The sequence below is a fragment of the Idiotropiscis lumnitzeri genome, chromosome 13 (assembly GCF_059441095.1).
Source record: "Idiotropiscis lumnitzeri isolate Australia: NSW breed Sydney's pygmy pipehorse chromosome 13, RoL_Ilum_1.0, whole genome shotgun sequence".
Lineage (NCBI taxonomy): Eukaryota > Metazoa > Chordata > Actinopteri > Syngnathiformes > Syngnathidae > Idiotropiscis > Idiotropiscis lumnitzeri.
Genome location: NC_142403.1, coordinates 7,917,758 through 7,937,920, shown reverse-complemented (window position 1 = coordinate 7,937,920; position 20,163 = coordinate 7,917,758). Strand labels below are relative to the sequence as shown.

Genomic DNA, 20,163 nt, shown 5'->3' with positions numbered 1-20,163 from the left:
TGTGTTATGGAAATACAGTACAGAACATCGTGACCTCTGCAAACTCACCTATGCAGTTTGTTCTTGTCATTTTGAATTTAGCATTTTCCATTCCATTCCATTGGATTTACTCATTGACCATTTGCACAAACCTTTCAATTTTTTTTTTTTTTTTTTTTTTGCATCTGGACATGTAATCTAGCTGCTCGACAGTAGATGGCACTGTTCAACAGCATTTTGGATTTGTCTCCTTGGATTTCTCGCTGCTAATAGGATAAAAACAACCACCGAGTTCATGCTCGGATTATTCCTCCACGTTAGCTGTAGAAACTGGAATTCATAAACTCCTTCCCATGCAATGCATAAACAAGTGTGTTAAATCATCAGATTGCATTCAGTACTTGATTGAAAGCGATCGATATATATCCATTTAATACAGACAATCCCTTAAATGGATTCAATCGAAAAGTAAGGCAAGGGAAGCTTGCTTGTCCCAGGACTCATCAACAGTAATTCCAAAGGATCAGGAAGCCTGTCCCTGAGTGCAAAGATGTTAAATACTGGGAGTAACAACTCACTCATAATGCAGTCTGCGTGTGGAATCATAAATATGGGGTTTTCGTTAGTTAAGCAAATTTTGATTTTTATTACCGGGCTGTGTTAACTTGGTTTTCGACTCCCAACACACACACACACACGCACCCCCCGCACACACACACGCGCACCCCCCCCCCCCCCCCACACACACACCCCCGCACACACACGCACCCCCCTCCACACCCCCCCCCACGCACACGCGTTTTTTTAACCAATTAAATAAAAATATAAAATTGAATATTGACGAGTAACAAATTAACCTAATGCTATCCGTTCCTGTTGTTCATTTGTTACTTTTTAAAATAAATTTTGTGAATGGCATCCCGATCATTTGACTTGAAGATTGAAACGTGAGCGTCGTCACATCGTGCCTTGCGTGTATAGACGATCTCCGTACGAGTCCATAGTAAGTGCGTGGAAGAAAAGCCTCTCTCCCTTCACTGGCTGCAATGAGCGAGCTTCAGCGCTACACTTTCCGATCCCGTGACCGATTGCCGTGTCCGAAATAGTCACATTCGGTTTCGGCGTTATCGCTGTCCACGTACACTCGTTTATGGTTACATTTGTAGCACTTTTGAAACGTAGCTGCTGGCCTTTTGAGGCGAGCTTGCTAACAGAGCCTTGACGGACGGAGGCAGGAGCCAGCTGGTCGGACAGCGCAGCGCTACGCAGCGCGACTCTAACGTTAGCAAACAAGCTAATTAGCCACAAAGACTCACCCTGGATTACTGCCCTCACAATCAAACGGCGATCGGGCGTTTAAGGTTCACGCGTACAACGGCAAAATGAAGATAACCGTGGATTTCGAGGAATGTTTGAAGGACTCCCCACGTTTCAGGTGAGCGATGACAACTGACTGCGTGTGTGCGTAAACGTACCCATTTTGTGTATTGGATATAAACGTATACTGTTAGCTTTTGTGCTCAGCACTAGTACACTGCAAGCTGTTTGACGATTGCCTCATTGCTATTTTGGTCTCTCAAGAAAACTGAAGCCAACCTAGCAGGCAGTAAAACAAAATTTACGGAGCAATATAATATAGTCGCCATAGTTGCAAGTGGGTCTCTTTAATGTCAATGAGTTATGTAAAGAGTAGTCAGACGGATTATTTAGTAATAACTGATCAAGTAGCGTTGTGTTAACAAACCTGTTAACCATGGAGTGTGACTGCAGTGTTCTCGTATTACAGGAAAACTGACACTAGCACTTTTTAATGGGGCTGCTTTTACACCTCTTTACGATTTGATTGAATTATATTAATATGCTCAATTGATATACTGCACTCGGTGGAAAAGGTTTTCACAAAATTATGCAGTCAACTACTCCAAGGAATGAAAGTCACACTGTGCGTATTAATGCCACTTATTTGCCTTTCAAATTCCCACAATTCATCCAATCTTGTCAGTATGTCACCCATCGTGTATGATGTCACCCGATTTCATCAGGGTGTGATCCTTGCTTGATGCCTGGACACACTTCACAGCCACAGGCAGTTTTTTTTTTAATTTTGTTTTAAGTTAATGTGAGGTTATGTTCACTGGATGCAGCTAAAGTTTCTTTCGGTGTGTCAGCTTGATTTGTTTCAAATCAGCATTTTTAGCTCTAAACTTCCTTGTTTGTGCTCAATTTACATTTCCCAGACATCCAAGAAACCACCTTTAATGTTCCCTCCTCATTTTGTGATGCTGCAACATCCTCTCCTCATACAAATGAGGAACAGATGTAAAAGAGTCATTTGTTGAGCATTTTAGCATTGCACAGTTTTTTTTAAATACATATATACAAGGAGAGTGTCTTGATCTGTTGTGCTTGTTTAAGTTGGCTGGTCAAAACAATGTGTGATCAGTTATGTCTTTTCTTTCCTTTTCTTTACAACATGGTTGCATTCTTTTTTTCAACACTAACATAAAATGCTGAATCATTGTAGTCAGTTCGATCTTGTCATAAGTGAGGTTTGATTTGCTCTCTCAAAGCTCCGAGACGAGCGGTCAGGTCAACTGGGTCATTTTTTATCAGTGACGTGGATGACCAGTGATGAACTAAATGTATACCACGGAAACCGTGTGATATATCTCCATTGTGTGAAAGTGCACTTGTAAATACAGTTGAATCAAGTCACGTACAAATCATTCCAGGATGCGGGGCAATCTACTTCTGTTTTGTGCAGATTTAAAATTAGGAATAAAAAATACAGGCGGTCGTTGGTTTACAGCAGAGTTCAGTAACTTCCTATTGATGCGATTAAAGCTGAATTTCTGCAGCAGTAAGGTCATTATAGCAATAAAAATTGCGGATACATTTAACAACTTGGTAGAATGCGCTGTTTTATGAGCCTTGTGTTCTAGACTTTAATGTTGTGTGTTTTTTTTCCGGAGTGAAAGTTGGATCGAAACAAGTGTCTGCCGGTGTAAATGTCTCTGAGGGTGGTCAGTGAACACCCAGTCACCCACTCTGCTGCTTTCACCACCTGCTGCACGTCACTTTCGTCGTTATCAGTAAAGCTGTTGAAGCAACTTGTGCAACAGTAGGTCACGAGGCTCTCAATGGTCAAAGTTTATTTTCAGGTGTGGGGGAGCTGAGCGTGCCATAGTTTCCTGATGAAGGACAGTGTTGTAGTGCGATTTGACCACCTGATGGGAGATGTTGGTTGACCAGTCTGCTCAGATGTCGAATCTCTTTCATGTGGAAAAAAATATCTTGGATAACTGTGGCTGGACGAACATGAGGAAGTGGAAAGCGTTAGGTGACTAATGTTCAGATGCAGATTATTGCTAGAGTGTTGTGGTGTTTTGATATTGAACTGACAAACGTAGCAGATTATAAAAGTAATATAGCGACAAAATATTAAGTGTCTTTTGGTTCAATAAAATGCATTAACTTAGGAAGTAATTTTTATTCTGCGCTCATTACTTTATGTAACTCATTTGTATCTCATCAATGTTAATGTTGACGTTAATGTGAAGTTGTCAACACTATCCGGTCTGTAGCTACAATGTCATGGTAATGCATTTCCCAGAATACTGTGCAGTCATGACCACATTCATCCATGACTTGGGTGACCTTTAGCCATGTAGTAAAGTCATCACTTGGCTTTCCTCACGCTACTGTAGGCTTATCACGTGTTGGGGTGAATCACAGATTATTCACGGACAGTTTTCCACTTATACCATGTTTCATTCGTTTTCTTTTTCCCACCCGAACTCAATGGCTTGCTTCTGGCCAGCAAGGAGGATAAAGCAGGAAAGAATGGATGAAAACGTGATCCATACACCAGTAAAGTGGAGCAGCTTTCATTTACTCAACATCTGTTTCCATTTTAGTGTTTGCTTTCAACTTTGCGCCAGAGAATATGGAGCCCCCAAAGAGAGAGGCTTGTTTTCAAGTGGTAATTTGGCACTATCTTTTATTTTTTTCGCTCTAATCCTCATTTTGCCCCGGAGCTGTCTATGTTCATAAACAATGTTGTATTTTTACTTTTGTCAACTTAAGTGGAACATCTGCATGCTTTGTTATGATGAACATCAAAAACTCTGTGATCGTCAATATTACGAAAGGAGATGAGCTACCCAATTTTTACTATGCCGTCATATTTGTAATTACATTTAATTGTTTAAAAAGTATTTTGTATGTTTTAATTATAGGGCTGTTGACTCAGTTTGATTTACTCCAAAAATAATTTGCAAACACCCTGCTCAAGTTAGCACTGGGCCTTGCAAACCAACACTGCTGGCGTGAGGAGCTTGTGGGCAGTTTTGAGAAATGTTTCTAGGGAAAATACCTGTAAAGATGTCTTAGTTTAGATCGTATTCAAGAATCAAAGAAAGCTCTCAGAACAGTCTTTGAATTAAATATACTTCATATTTGGTGATTTTTGCATTAATTCCAAGATATTATTCAAGTAAATATCTGTTACAAGCGCCACAAAAATAGTAGTTGAAAAATATGATTAATTGCAATTGATCATGGATTTTTTGTGATTAATTAGTTAAAAATGTAATCACATGACAGCACCAGTTTTAATATTAACTAACTTAATTCTTAGGACTACTGTGGCCCCGGCATGCACCACTCATACTCCAGTAATAGTTCTTAACACTGTTAAAAGTTACCATTACTACATAAAGAGCAAAAAGCTTTTTGACTATCTATTATTAGTTTTGTGACTGTGCCAGTTGTGCAGCGTTTCGGCGTCCAAGTGGGACAAAATAAACACGACAACTAGGATTGGAAAGTAAGGTTGAAGGAAAAAGTCATGAGCAGTGACCTCCTTCCTTTTCTTCATTTCTTTCTAGATTACAATAACATGATTGGTCTTTGAACGTCTGTGGTGCCTTTTTGGAGCTTGGATTGGTTCTGTTGTATGACGGAATTGCCCAACCGTTCCTGCTTTCTCCGGAGTCACTGACAGCTGTCCAGTCAGGAAATCACAGGCGCTGAACGTGCACCTGGTGAGCAGTGCTCATATTGCCATAGATGAGAGTCTCGTGGGAGGCAAGCTGTGTGCTTGTTAACATGCTGGCCATGTTGTCGTGATTCAATTACGCTGCGGTCCATTTCCTTTTAATTGGCATTTGTAATTGGCGATTAACAGCGCGGACTGACAGGATTCGCGCTACAGTGTCATCGTACACCTCAAAGGGAAAACGTGCCTACAATATCATCAGGGTGCTCTAAATGTTCACCCCCTTTTTACAACTGCAGGATGCCTCTCTAAAGAACCACTGCTGTAATTTCAAACAATTACAGGATCTCCGTCATAGCAATGCGCTCAGCTTACCCCATTCTCCACAATTCTGTCCACAATATCCAAGTTATCGTGTTGAGTGTTTGTTTTTTTTTGTCACTGAAACACTGTGGAGTTCCTTTCACCAATCAGCATTTACGGCATACAGCAAACTCCTGCTAATCTCGGGGCTACGCTGCAAGTAGTGAAAATACAAAATAACATTTCCATTACCCCGGATTCGGGTCACCGGGGTCTCCGGCTGACCGGAGCTGTGGCCGTTAGCTAATGAGTGCCTGTTGTGGCAGCACCCCTCAAACCTGTTGGCGGAGTCCAGATGTTAGAGATGCCGTCAAGCAGAAGGAGTCCTGTCGGGCCTGATGCGTACTGGGTGACCAAGTTGAGCTTCAGTGGTCAATGAGGCAAAAACTGGAGCATGAGAGGAGTTTGTTGTGCACGGCGGTCCGCGGCCGACTTCATTATCTGCAAGGGAAGATCTTACAGTTTACATTTATGAATGCATTTTGCATGGCAGTCTCATGCTTGCATTGTGATATTGTTACATTCCTACTGTCTGGTAGTGACCAATTTTTTTTGTACTTTTTTTTTTGTTTCGCCTAAAGATCTAATTTGACAGACGGTCGAATCACAGCGCAGTGAGACAGAGATAACCGTCTTGCCGGCTCTCATTCAGGATTCCAGCTGACGGGCCTACAAATTTTGTAAAAATAATGCTCAAAAAGTAACATGTCAACGGTGTGACATGAACTAAGTTCTCAGTCTGACCGCCATTTGCCTTCTGCATGTCACTCAATTAAAAAGATGATGCATGATGTCTCGCAAGGAAGCCAAAGCATCAATTACCTGAAACCTGAACTAAGACTGAGTTACCCGTAACCCTAAGTAAGGCATGACTCAATTTTACTGGCTGCCCTACAAACCTTTGCACTCAGAACAAAAGTGAAATACAGGTTTAAAAAACTTATATCATGTTTTTATAGCAGCATGTAACGTGCCAATGAATTAAACAAAGGTGATATATTTGACATTTAAACAAGACAAAATTTTGACTCATCTGAATCGCTTCAAATTTTTAAGAATGTAGTAGATTTTTCCTTTTTGATTGCATCAAGAGCGCAGTTTTAAGAAGGACCATGCTTGCTGTGAAATAAATACCTTTTCAGTGAGAACAAGGACCTAAACATTCCTTGAATGCTGAATTGGCCTTTTCCTTGCTGATGTGGTTTGCAATGCTGGCTTTCTTCCTTTCGATGGACTGTAGACTCCAGCGAACCACACCTCAGTCTTACCCTCACGACCAAGCTTTTTAACCACACTGTCTCAGTTCCCACTTTTGTTTTGTCTCGGACAAAAAAGTTAGAATGTCGTAGACGAAGACTGTATTTTGTGTAGTTTGCATACACTAAACGGATGCAGGCTTATTGTGGACGGTTCACCTGTATGGGAGAGTAGCTTTACATATCATCCATCACAATTTAGTTAATTGTGATGAAATTAGAACAAAATTGGTTGCAATTGTGAGCTTTGTGGCAGCTTCCCTTACTCTTCTTTTTTGTTGTTGCCTTGCTCTAGCCAGATGTCAGATGATTTTCCAAAAGTGCTCTGCACTTGAAGCAAAATACCTGCATCACTCGCCCTTCTTCAAAGCACCACGTGGGCTCTCCACAGATGCAAGCTTATTGATGTCACTTTGAAAATTGTGATTTATTTGAGCAACTATTTTGAGAATATATGTTTAAAAAAATATATATTCCTGTTGGTCCCTCTTAAATGCGGTTAACCATATTTGATGACATGATCCACTTATGTTCTATTGTCAAAGGCTAATTAAAGTATTAATTACATCTGTTCTGACTGGTAATATATTTTGTCTTGGGTCTAGTCTTGGCAACACAATTTGAGTGCTCCTTCCCAGTGTAGTTTAGAGTTTACGTTGATGCAATATCATTATCCTTGAGTTCATTAATAGGCCCTTTTACACTGCCTGTAAAAAAACAATACTTATTGAACTTCTTTTCCCAGTTGACTTGAACGCAATTGATGCTGTCCATCAAGTATTTTATTCATCACGTCAGGCGTTGGCTAATTATTGATTTTGTGTTGCTGTATTAAAGCACACGCAGTTGCTGCAATTTCTCGTCTTCGCTGGGATCGATTTGGTAAACGTGTGTGAATTTCTACCTTCTTTTAGACTTCTGATCTTCAATTTCACCCGATCTCCGTGTAAAAGAGGCTGCAGCGTCCTTAGAGGACCCACGCAGCACTGTGGAAATGAAATTGGATTTGCAAAGAAACATCAACCCAAAAGGGAGATTACGATGTTGGATGACACCGTTAACGCATCCATTGCATAACACATATTCAAACTTAATTATCATTGTAATTGTGTGTGTGTTACTCTCTATAGAACATTCTTTTTGCCTTGTATGAGCAGATTTATTAAAATAATCAACCAACTGCAATAGTGTTGTGCAAGGCTGTATACAACTGTGGCCCTCATAATACGTTTGATGTATTTCGGTGAGAACAAGTTTAATTTATTATTGAAACGAATAGTGTCTTTCCTCCTTAGCTCATTAGGTTGCCTGAATGTGCTTCAAGGTCACAGCTGTGAAGTCGTGTCCTACACTTTCACTTCTGAAAGTACTCTTCATCTGCATGCAGTTTAGGGCTGCAACAAATCATTAATCTAATATTGCATAAACCTTAATTGATATTTAATTTACTGTTTTGATATATAATGTGTCATAAAATAGGCAAATATTTTGATGGTAGCTGACCAATTTTGGAAAATTCATATAATTGCCATTTTTTCCCTCAATATCGCGATTGTTATTCAATATGCAATAATTTCTTCCAAGGTTCTTTCAGTAAACATGATTCTGTGGCAGCAGTCAGAATTGAAACTAAATAAATAAATAATATGATATACATGGAGTTGTAGCACATATGTCATCGTGGAATTCAGGTATGTACAAAATAATTTGGGGACGGTCTTTAACAGACGGTTAAAAAAAAAAATACAGCTTTTAGTGCCGTTATGGCATATACATTTGAAGTGATAACAAATGCAGCCGTGATCTTTTGACATACAGTTTCAGAGTGATATAGTCGCAAATGTAGCCATGATGCGGATTGTGCGCGTTTATAGGCAATTGAAACTATTTACAGCTGCGGTGGAAAGTTTACGCGTTGTGAAATCCTTTCGGAAAGGAAAAGACTTTTCCTAACCTTTTTGAATGGGGAGTTAAGATAAATCCACCCAAGGCTCTAGCCTGAGACGTAAGAAAATGGAGTGAAACGCTCATGCCTGGTCAAGAATGTTAAAAAGTCTTTATCTTTGGTGTTTACTTTAATGTATTGTGATGGAAAAAAAAGGTTTTATGTATTATAATAATTTGCTACACAGTTTATCTTAATATTTGGTAATAGTGACTAAACTTAGTTGGCCGAATTAATTTATTTGCAAGTCTGTAGAGGTGCACGAGGTATGGTTTGGAATGTTTATAGTCTATAGCTTCACTTGTTGCCAGTGCATGTTTTTCCACATTAAATACACGTGATAGCTGTTTTGTCTACATTCCTGGGTAGCAGTACATTCACAAGCTTTGAGGTAATTGTCATGTTGTCCTTTTTCGAACAATGGCCACAGCATGTTTTGGCCGCACTTTTAATGTGTGTCAACTGCACCAGGATTCTTGTAGATGGTCGTAGCATCGTTGAGTAAGGTTGAGGAAATTAAGTGTTTTCAATGCAGTAGGTCACAATTCCTTGTTACTCATTGTATTTTTTTCTGAAACCCTACATGTAGAAGGTTTTGTCAAATCAGAGCGCTGGACGAGATTGCCTCTTGTGCTCTGACATGATGCCAGATGATGTTGGCGGTTGTTGCTGTGGCTCAAGGGACAAAAAACAAACAGCTGCCGGGAGTTTGGCAAAGGGCCCGCTGCTGTTACAGTAAAGTGTTGCTCTTAATCCATCTGCTTTAATCTGCTCAATTTCACCGAATCACTCTCAAACATTGCTTTTCTGTCATTGAGGGGACCATCGCTGACCTCGTGTGTTTCTTAAAAACAACGCCGTATCTTGTGTACTACATATAATGCATCTTAACCTAACATAACAATCCGATGAGAGAAAAGTAAACAAAAAAAAAATGGGGATTCCAGTCTCTCTCATGATAATTTTCACATTTTAGTGTTTAACATTTCTATTACGCATTAATGTATAACAGTTGAATAGTAAGTATTGAGCAAAGCCAACATTTCTTTTCAAATGTTGTATTTTTCCTCTGCAGAGCCACCATAGAGGACGTGGAGGGGGATGTGTGCGAATTGGAATCAAAACTTGACAAAGTGAGTACTACCTGTCACTATTGAATAGTTTTAGAATGCATTATTATCTATTAATAGAATAATCGGATGACACTATTTTGCATTAAAACACACTCCAGAATATTTTTCCCTGATTATTATTTTTAACCGATGATAGTTGTTTATCTAGTATTGTTTAAATCTTAAACGAAACAATTAAACAATAATTATGCAACATCACACAAGAGGGAGCTATGTTGTATTCACCAATGTTTTTGAAACTGAGAGGTACTCTTGGGTATTGATTAATGCAAAGGACTACTAGTTTAATAGACATTTCTGAGGTTACATCAGGTTTAACTACTTGTCAGTTACAAGTTATTCATACTATGGCGGCAAAAAAGGAAAAGGAAAGGAAAATTAAGTTTTTACGTACCCTATTTAAGTCTGTGTTATTTTCCCGAAATGTTAGTAAACAATATTACCCAATTCATATGTCAGGACTTTCGAGATATGGCAGCTGCTTCTCTTTGTATCTTTTTATTCACGAAAAATTACATTTTCTCTTTCTTTTAATAAACACTATTGTGCTGACAACACATTTCCCCCTCATCATTTTACTCAAGGCCCCCCCCTTTTCTTTAATGTGGCTCTAATACTTCATATAGACTAGTTTTGTGTCATCATCATATAAACTTTAGCAATCCAATCTGTTGGCCAAGCAGAGTACCGCCCATGTTTACTCAGTGAAGGGAAGACCTTGGGCCCAAACTATTCATCTTCATTGTTTCTGGATTTAATAGTGTGTCCACCCCCCACCCGCACTTAAAACTCCACCTCTGTGACTCAGTCCAGCCTTCACTTCCCTTCTTGCTATAAAGAGGAAGGATCTACTGGAGAGTGGGAGTGTCTGTCAGCTGTTGTGTGTGTGTGTGTATGTGCGTGTGTCGGGGTGCGTGCGTGTGTGTGTATTGATGGGTGGAGACTTCAAACAGCCACACGTACGGTAGCAACCCACTAAAAGACAATGCAAAAGGATTACTTTCCCATAATTGTTAGTAAATTATCGCAAGACACTTAAATGTTCTCCCTGCTGAATATTCTGTTCCGTCTTAACCCCTTCCCATATTTACGCAACCTGTCAATCCGTGAATGTCTTGATGCAGTTGTTTTCATTGTGTATGTGTCAAATTATTTTAAGTATATACTTGCCAATGTATTCAAAGCTTGCAGCTCTCTTCACATAATTTTAAGTTCCTATCCGCTTGCTTTAATCAGGGATTCCACAACCACGTTCCATTGACGTATAAATGAGCAGTTTTGACTCTAGCGTGTGCAAAATGTGAAATTCCTGACCTGAGTCTGTTCAAGTTACCTTGAAATACAGTAGCATTTTCAAAACTTTTCAGGACTGCATTCAAATATCGGGACTGTGGAGTTTGCATATGCTTCCCGTGCTTGTATGATTTTGTGCCATGTGATTGACCGTTGATCAAAGTGTACCCTGCCTCTCACCCATAGTCATCTTGCACAGGCGTCAGCTCTTTCTTAACCCTAAATAGGATTGGCCGGAGAAAATGGATTGATGCACCCAATAAAGGCAAATAACTTGATATAACAGTAATTTAATACATCCTTCGTTTATATAAGTGCAGAGCAAGTTGTTAATATTTACAGAAAATGGATGAATGCATGTTTCTGTCAGATCTTGACAATTGAAGTTGTTTTTCATTTTGGCTCAGACATCTCTGTGGGAGGAAATGGTGTACTGTATAGTCAAGCTCTGTTTATGTTTACATAACCTGAAATTATCTCCGCATGCCCCCCCCCAAGTGACTCAGAAGGCAAACAAGTTTCTTAGCAAGCAATGTTTTACTTGACACCGCAATATAAAATTCCTGAATTTCCTCCCCCCTTTTTCATGATGTTTTCTTGATATTTTCTTTCTTTAGCTGGTGAAGTTGTGCATCGGGATGATAGATGCTGGGAAAGCTTACAATGCTGCCAACAAACAGTTTGTAAGCGGGATCCGGGAGCTCGCCCTGCAGTCTACCAAAGATGAAGTCATCGAGGTAAATACCAATCTGGCTCGCTTTGTTGTTGTTGTCTTGTTTTTTTGTGTTTTGTGCTTTTGTGACCGGGAAATATTTTCATAACTTGTGAAACCACATTATTTCAATAGTTTATTTGACTTCACCTCTTGATTTTTTTGTTCAATTCAGTTTTACAGGTTATGTCACATTAATGCTGGAAAACATTTTAATGCTTTATTTTTTTAAATCACAAGGCATTTAGAAAGGGGTGTGTAGATATATATTTTTTATATCTGCTGTAGATATTCTGAGAATCTGGTTTTGTTTTTCTCCCAAAAGAACGAGTGCTTCTTGCTATTCTTTTTGACCACAGACTCTGTTCCTCATGTCACATTATGAAGTTTTCATTCGATGGCGCCATATCAGTGTTTTCGACTTGACAATGTATTACTGCTTTTTAAGTCCTCTGTAACTGATTTTGACTGACTTTTTTTAAACTGAATTTCGTCCCTCTTTTTCTCTCTGCAGTCCAGTCTTTCGAAGTTTGCAGAAAGCCTTCAGGAGATGATCAACTATCACACGGTATGTTCATCCATGTGAAACGGGATGTGTTTGAATTCCCCCATTGACAGCTGGCTGATGACAAAACCCATCTGGTATGACAGTCTGGAACTGTACCCGAAACTCAAAAATCGGTTTGCTGCCCTAGTAGACATGAGCATGGCAGACTTCAATACATTCTAGAAACGGCTAATCAATACAGTACAGTTTCAAAATGTATATTTCAAATTGATCAACTACCAATAGTTGAGCATGAGAGGAAGTCTGTTGAGGAAACACTGGTCACGTCAGCTGATTGTCAAGAGTGGTTGTTGCCACTCAGCGGTCTTTTCAGCACATGATCTCAAACAGTACTCTGTTTGACAGTGGTAGCCTCTCCTAGCCACACTGCTCGTATTGTCCTCTCTGTTTTCCAAATCGCATAGAATCCATAATAAGAGTGAAGAACCTGCTGTCATCACTGAGTCACCCATGAGGGAGGCTGGTCATTTAATTTGATGACTTTAATAATTTTTTGGGCTTGTTTGTTTCTTCTTCTCACTGTTAGGCTCACACGGTCGCCTGGTGTTGGCTGCTTAAGCCGCTGTTCAATGGTTCCCGCTCCATCTGCCTTCTTTTTAAGTCTCTGCCGTCGTATTACATGAGTTGTTATAAAGCTTTTTAAAGTGCTCTCCCCCGCTATCTTTTTGTGACATGTGTTGACGGATACAAACTTAATATCACGCTTTGATCCACACGGCAGACATGTTTGTTAGTGTTGCCGTTGTTGCGCGCCTGCACAGTGTGAAGGAAGAGGGGTGGGGACATGACATTGCACACAGGCTGCTCTGCAGGCAGGAAAGTGTGAGCTGCGGGTCATATGCCGATCACATACTTTCCCACAGAAATCATATTCCTATCCGATCGAATGGAGCACCACGACTTGCCTGGCAGCTTGTCGCCTGTTGTCACCTGTTCTAATACTTGCTATTTGTGACTGTCTTGGAGAACTGCTTCTCTTGCTTCATACAGTTGCTCATCTAAATGAAATGATCTTTCACTGTGCAGATACTGTTCGATCAGGCACAGCGATCAATCAAGACCCAGCTTCAAACATTTGTTAAAGAGTGAGTATTAAAAAAAAAAAATCATTAATATAAGAAATGGGTGGTACATTACATTGCAGTCTGCAGAGGGAAGAGAGAAAGTATCATTTTAGAGAGGATGGAGGATGCGGAATTATTTACTATAAGTGTTCCTATGGAGACTTATTTCCAAATATAGAGCTCCAGGTGGGCTTGTACTTTGAAGAAGAAGTGGGACCTTAACCCTAGTTAATTAGATTTTTTTTTTTGAGGAATTAGCCTTTTTTTGCCCCTGGCTCACCAGGGCTTAACACCCACATCAGTAGTCACGATGCTTCTCTGACAGAGCAAGGAAGTGCATTTCTCCATAATTGCCCACTCAAATATGACTTAATCTCTCTTAAGCCCAAAGACACGAGAGAACAAAGGTGCAGCACAAGAATATTTAATGTGTGTGAGCCGCAGACACTCTGACACACAACTTCATTAGCATAATGAAAGACTGGTGTCTTTGTGGATTTTTAATTTAATTTAATTTATCATGAACCCTGTTGTGTAACTTTTGGGTCAGAATGATAAGTTGGCTTCTTTTTAAGTTTCACTTTCACTTACCATAGTCTTTATGGCCAAACCACCTAAAACTCCACCTGTCTGTCCACCCTATCCAATTGGCAGCGACCTACGTAAGTTTAAAGAAGCCAAGAAGCAATTTGACAAGGTGAGTGAAGAAAAGGATGCAGCACTGATCAAAAATGCCCAGGCCCCCCGCAACAAGCAGCACGAAGTGGAAGAAGCTACCAACATCCTTACCGCCACGCGCAAGTGCTTCCGACACATCGTCCTCGACTATGTTTTGCAGGTAGGGCGGCATATTCATTTATCTACAATGTAATATTCACTGGCTGTAAATCAAGCGATTTATTTATTTTTTTTAAGATTTTCTCTGTCAGGCAAAAGTGTCGGATATCATCTAACATATCTCATTGGTTGTTGTGTTGAAAGCATAATGTTTAACACCATTAAAATGTGATGGGTACTTAAATTGTTCTTAATTAAATAATCATATTATTACACCTATTCATCAATCTACATTTTTTCAGGTCAAAAATGTATCTTGATGAGATTTTTTTCCCCTTATCTCGGAGTTCTAAAATGCTGACTCTTGCAGTCATAGATTTGGACTGAAAGCCTAATTTGCTGAGTCAGGGTTTAGCATGCTGATGTGGTACAAGGAAGAATGCGCCTCAGATCTGTTTGAGCCCACTAAATCCAAAGTACTCCACTCTTGCACTTAAGAAGGTTTTATTTAGCTAAAGTTGTAGTTAGTACTATTAAAAGTGAGGAATCGTGCTTATGATCCAGCGTGGAGATGGACACATTGCGACAATTTTTCCTAATCGTTCAATAGTGAATAATATATAAAAGGAAGTGAGCAATAGAATGAGTATAAATCTTGAAAGACTCACAGCCACATCTGAAGTAAAATTATCGCATGTGTCAGGCTAACCAAAAAAGCCTCAAAGGCGAGTATGTGAAGTAAAAAAATGCAGATGTGGAAAATAGGTTTGGTAGTACTCTCCTTTGATTCATTTCATGATTTCTTTTTTTTTTTTTTGCCTTCGTGTCTGCATACTGAAAATCTATGTGGCAAGCTGCTGGCACAGCAGAAAGAAATGTTCCCATTATGGGTCTTGTGGGAAAGAGTTACGACTTGGAATTTAGCTTTTCGTCAGTTTTTTATTTTAATTGCGTATTGCACAATGTAAAGTGACATGCAAGTTGGAGGCAGAAGTTCTAAGCCTGCCGCTTTTATGACATTTCTCTGTTGTGCAACAAAGACTTTTCCAACGTCACATCATGAAGCGATCCCTTATTGTTAAATTTATCGTGGTAGTTTGAGGAACAAATACATCGTAATAATAGATGTTTACTGGGCTGGTATATCGTCCACTACTAAAATGCAGGTATCTAAACTTCACAACCCCAGAATGAAGCATGCAATAATAATGAGGAATTTAAAAACTTAACAAACCACATTCATTAACTTCCAATTTCATGCTAAGTTTCATTTCTGGTTCTAAGATTATCGTCACAATTTCCCTCATAAAATCATTTAATTTCCGTGATGTTATAGAAATTCATTATGGAAGTTTGGTGCAACAATAAATTAATCACGGATGTTCAAATATTGTTAGGTTACAGTCCACCTGCTTCTGTTATATAGATATCAAGAGTTCAGAAAAGTCTTGCAGCATCAAACAATAATTGCACATCTCTTCCCTGCTCTGTAGCATTATCCTCAAATGGCTTTGCATGCCCATTTAACAAAGCGATAATAGTTAAATTTTGAAGGATGCAGACGCCAGTCCAGTGCACATGAAGAAAACAGATATAGAGTGAAGCCCAAGCAAGGCTTGAGGCAAGAATTAAAAGCTGCTGGTAACACCGGTAATCGTCTGCCGTCATACAGAGCTCCCCCTGGTGTCACTTTAAGGAAGTTTTATTCGCTTGCGTTCATGTTTTCATTGTGGCCTCCATCATAACCACAATCACTCAGTACAGGCTCAATATTTTAAATTTTCTTGCAGATTAATGTGCTACAGTCCAAGAGAAGATCGGAAATCCTCAAATCTGTAAGTACAGTACCCTCCACTGTTTCATGATCCAGATTAACCCAGTTGGTTTTGCTCACTGGATAATGACTGTCCTCGCCACAGATGCTGTCCTTCATGTATGCCCACCTGACTTTTTTCCACCAAGGCTATGACCTCTTCAGTGAGTTACAGCCACTAATGAAACAACTCGGAGGACAGGTACAGCATGGACGTGCACACACAAAATACAGTACATACAATATTGGTGTTCCTTAGGTTGAGGTATACTTTCCTGTAGAGGTGACAGAAGAACGCCCCCCGCCCCCACCCCTCTTTTTGTTCCTTTTATCACCTGTTTTCACATACCTTGTTGCAGAGGGTGGTGTCTATCTGAGCACAGATTCCTTATCAGCAGGGTAGTTACTGTACATGAAGCAACCCGTCAAAGTGTCTTTTTGAGCAGGGTTGCTCGCTTTGTTGGAAGCCCCTACCACGCTCCACAAATTTCTTTCCTGTATATTTTATACTGGTGATAGCAATGGATGAAAATTGCAACATAACTTGTAACTAGGGCTATCAAAGTTAAAGCATTAACTATGGAGATTAATTAAAATTTTCTAACGCACTAAAAAGAATTAACTCAGTTGTATTTACTTCCTGTAGCTAACCTCTGCTCACTGTGTAGTCAAACTTTGAGGAGAGTTACTGCCACAAATATTTTAGATCGTTTTACTTTAAAAAATTGCTCGACGGTTCATTGAAGAAATCCAAAATAATTTGCACACTTTTAGTTGTACGCCTTTTGTGTCGTTTAACTGTTTTTCCAGTATTATACAGGAAAAGAATCATATTCAAAGATCATAGAAAGCTATTAAAAAGGTCTGCGTCCAAATGTACTTTTATTTTTTCCTTATTAATTCCAAGATTTTACACAAGTAAATATTGGTTCCAAGCTTTGTAAAAAATTGTAATTGAAAAAACATGATTAATCGCGATCAATTATGTAAAGTCTTGCAATTAATTAGTTTTAAAAATTGTAATCACTTGATAGCACGACTTAGAACATATTCCTTTTCAATAGAAGTGTGCAACAATACCTGCCAGTTTAATGGAACACTTCGACAGGTACATCAATAGTGTGTACAACTGGTCACATGTGAGTGAAGCGGCAGACCAACTGTAACAAATGTTTACATACCATTACCGTGTGGTAGATAAACATTCATTATCATGTTTGGGGAGGATGAGTAGTGTGATTAGAAAAGCATTTCTGTTCATGGACCCATTTAGATGTTGTCTGAGGCAGAGTCTGTATTATAATTCTTTAAAATATGAGTTACATCGTTTCAAAGTTTTATTATTTGAAGTAATTGCTCTCTGTGAAGTGAATGTGCGTGCATCCTATGATAAACAACCCTCCCTCTTAGCCCGCGTGTGACTCTGAGATGGTGATCTCAATAGAATGAGGAAGAAGGCAGCTCGAAGGCTTGAGTCGTATTTTCCCACCGTCAGTCTCACTAGAGTTTCGAGTCAGCTGAGAGAATGTGGTGGAGAAACCCAAGAAATTTGTTGAGTGGAGCGTGTTTGTTAAAAGAAGTAGGGAGCAAATAGTGTTTCTGTGGGGCTAACAGTTCAAACCACATTCCTCTAAACTGGAGTGGTGAGACCAGTGCGGTTTTTTTTTAACTCTCATGTGCTGAAATTGGAACCATCCTTCACAAGAGAGAACAGTATCAGGAATATAGAAGCTTTTGTTGACACCAATTTAGGACAGGATGAGAGGCGGAGTGTAATCTTCCATAGTAATCGACGCAGAAGGAAGAGGCACCTATGGAAACGCGTGGCTTCAACAGTCAAAGAACAGAAGAGGAAAATTGGGAGAGGAAAAATGCAACCATGAAGCGCACGCCTGCTGAGTGAAACTGGAAATCTGCACTGAGCTTAGATGTGTGTAGAAGTGACAAAGGGGGGAGAATCGGCATCCAAACAGTGGGAAGCAAGTACAAGAGGATTAACTCCTTCTATCATGAAGCTGAAGAAGGTGGAGCGGCTGTGCAGGGAGGTGTGGAGGAGCTGTCAACAGGTCTGTTATCAATGTCTGACGAAATACGCCCCAAAAAATATTACTACTAATTCTACTTGTGTTATTGTGGCTGAGTGAAGACTTGAGACCAGTAAATATATCTGTTGTCTTAACATGGCCAAAGCAGTGATACGCGTAGGTACAGATGTCGGAATATAGGTTAAACTCAGTGTCGTTATTATAAGAATCCTTTATAGACATAAACCATTAAACTTTTTTCTAGGTGTGTCACTCTCTAAAAGTATGCGGGGAGCTGCACACAGATTTGAATAAAATGTATGTAAATAGATAATGTGGACTGGACTGGACTTGTTGTTATGGTTGTGACAGCAGGAAAATATTTCCCATCTGATGCTATCATACTGCTGCTCTGCCGTCCACCCATTTCCTGCCCAAACAAAACAAAAGGCTTAGCTGCTCCCAAAACAAAGCATCTTTTTTTTTTAAACACCAGATAGATCTCTGTTTTCAATATCATCTGCCAAATTAAATTATATGATAGAATTTCATAAGTTTGTCTTACTAAAGGGGAAGTTGAAATGCCCTATACAAATGAAATTGTATTATTATGTATAAGTCAAGTAAAAGAAAGCTTTACAATAATATGTTCTATGCACCCCCAGCATTCTGATTCATTTTATGTTTGTGGTATTTGAATTAAGCAACAAAATCCATCCATTTTTATTCATGTCAGGGGGCGGCCATTTTGTCACTTGCTGTTGACTGAAAATGAATGAAAATGAAAACCACCTGTTATCTGAGTTGGAGCTGAATGAAAATGGATGGATTTTGCTGCTAATTCATCCATCCATCCATTATCTCAGCCGCTTATCCTCACAAGGGTGTCTTCAAGCAGTAGACGGTGTACATTTTCCACAAACCTAGTCATGAGAGAATGCCGTGTTTAGGTTAATGGGGGCGCATGGAACATATTATTGTAAAGCACATTTTTGACTTGACTTCAAGTTGCGCCTCCTCTGGAAAAATATTTGTTCCTTTCTCCCATATTTGTAAAGTGACCTTTAAATGATGAACATAAAATTTACTCAAAATAATGATTAAAAAAAGATTTCTGTCTCAGCATTGGTATGAAAGAAACAAGGTCTTAGTGACACGATCAAACAATAATTCAGTCTCACATTTTGAGTTCTTCTCACCGCTTGTTAAATTTGCCCTCTTTACTCAGTGACCAGTGAGCAGAGAATGATCCTTGTGTCTTCCCTTCTGATTTAGGTCGCATTGTGGCAACAAATTATGAATAGACTTGAACCTCAATGCCTTGAGGCAAACTGGCACATTTGTGGCGAAACCCTTTGAAAGCAGGCATTTGTTGCTTTTTTTCTCCGATCGGAGGAACATTTCTTTCTTTCTACGAATGTGATCTTGACATGAGAATCATTCATTTCCCACCTGATTTCACACAAGATGACTCCTTTGCTGATGAGTCAGTTTGGTTAGTTGGAGAGGGATTCTCCTTCGCCTCTCTAATTTATGTTCTCATCTCAAGAATCTAAAGGGTATACGAAACATTTTTAAGCAGTTCTGTATTTAGCATGAGAGATTTTGCTGTTAAACATATCTTTGTCATTTTTTGTGCGATCTTTTAGTGGTTGTTTTTGGGGTTGAGTGTGACCAGGTGGTTTAGCATGTCTGACTACTAATCTGTTTGCCTTTGCAGTTGGACCAGCTGGTTGTGGATGCTGCCAAAGAAAAGCGGGACATGGAGCAAAAACACTCCACCATCCAGCAAAAGGTACAGATTTGTGTAAAAATATGGCCGTGATTTCACTCCATTTTATACTAAAAGTAACTGAAATAGCAGTCAAATAATTGGACCATCAATTCAATGTGTGCAGTTAGGAATGATGCCCTTCTCGTTAATGTTGCCCCTGCCCTGCAAATTTTTGAACATGTTCAAAATTTCTCGGCAACAAGAAAAACTTTTGCAACATTTAACGAACCCTGACAAAAGAAAACAAACAAAAAAACAACAACATTCGCTACAACTCGCAAGTATTTACCACTCAGTGTGATACCAACAAGTGATACAAGACGGGATGACAAGATATCAACCACTCACCATACACTGAGTTAATTGAGGTAGTACACCACACTCAGGTGTATGTAACGTGATAACGTGATACCCCTGCATGATCTCAACCTCTCTCTGATGCATTATTAAATGTTGACTGTAA

General features: G+C 39.4%; 1 protein-coding gene across 5 annotated transcripts in view; it reads left to right on the top strand.

Moving 5' to 3' along the window:
• Positions 1 to 932: 932 nt before the first annotated feature.
• acap2b (ArfGAP with coiled-coil, ankyrin repeat and PH domains 2b) overlaps positions 933 to 20,163 on the top strand; it is a 32,460-nt gene continuing 13,229 nt past the window's right edge. For 2 of the 5 annotated variants that reach the window (XM_088312474.1, XM_088312473.1), the window contains exons 1-9: positions 933 to 1,414; positions 9,618 to 9,675; positions 11,586 to 11,705; positions 12,195 to 12,248; positions 13,275 to 13,333; positions 13,967 to 14,150; positions 15,880 to 15,924; positions 16,009 to 16,104; positions 19,647 to 19,721. In XM_088312474.1, the coding sequence (XP_088168600.1) occupies positions 1,362 to 1,414; positions 9,618 to 9,675; positions 11,586 to 11,705; positions 12,195 to 12,248; positions 13,275 to 13,333; positions 13,967 to 14,150; positions 15,880 to 15,924; positions 16,009 to 16,104; positions 19,647 to 19,721 (744 nt within the window). In that variant the 5' untranslated portion in view covers positions 933 to 1,361. The remainder of the gene's footprint in view (positions 1,415 to 9,617; positions 9,676 to 11,585; positions 11,706 to 12,194; positions 12,249 to 13,274; positions 13,334 to 13,966; positions 14,151 to 15,879; positions 15,925 to 16,008; positions 16,105 to 19,646; positions 19,722 to 20,163) is intronic. The other 3 variants (XM_088312477.1, XM_088312475.1, XM_088312476.1) reach the window with 3 other exon arrangements.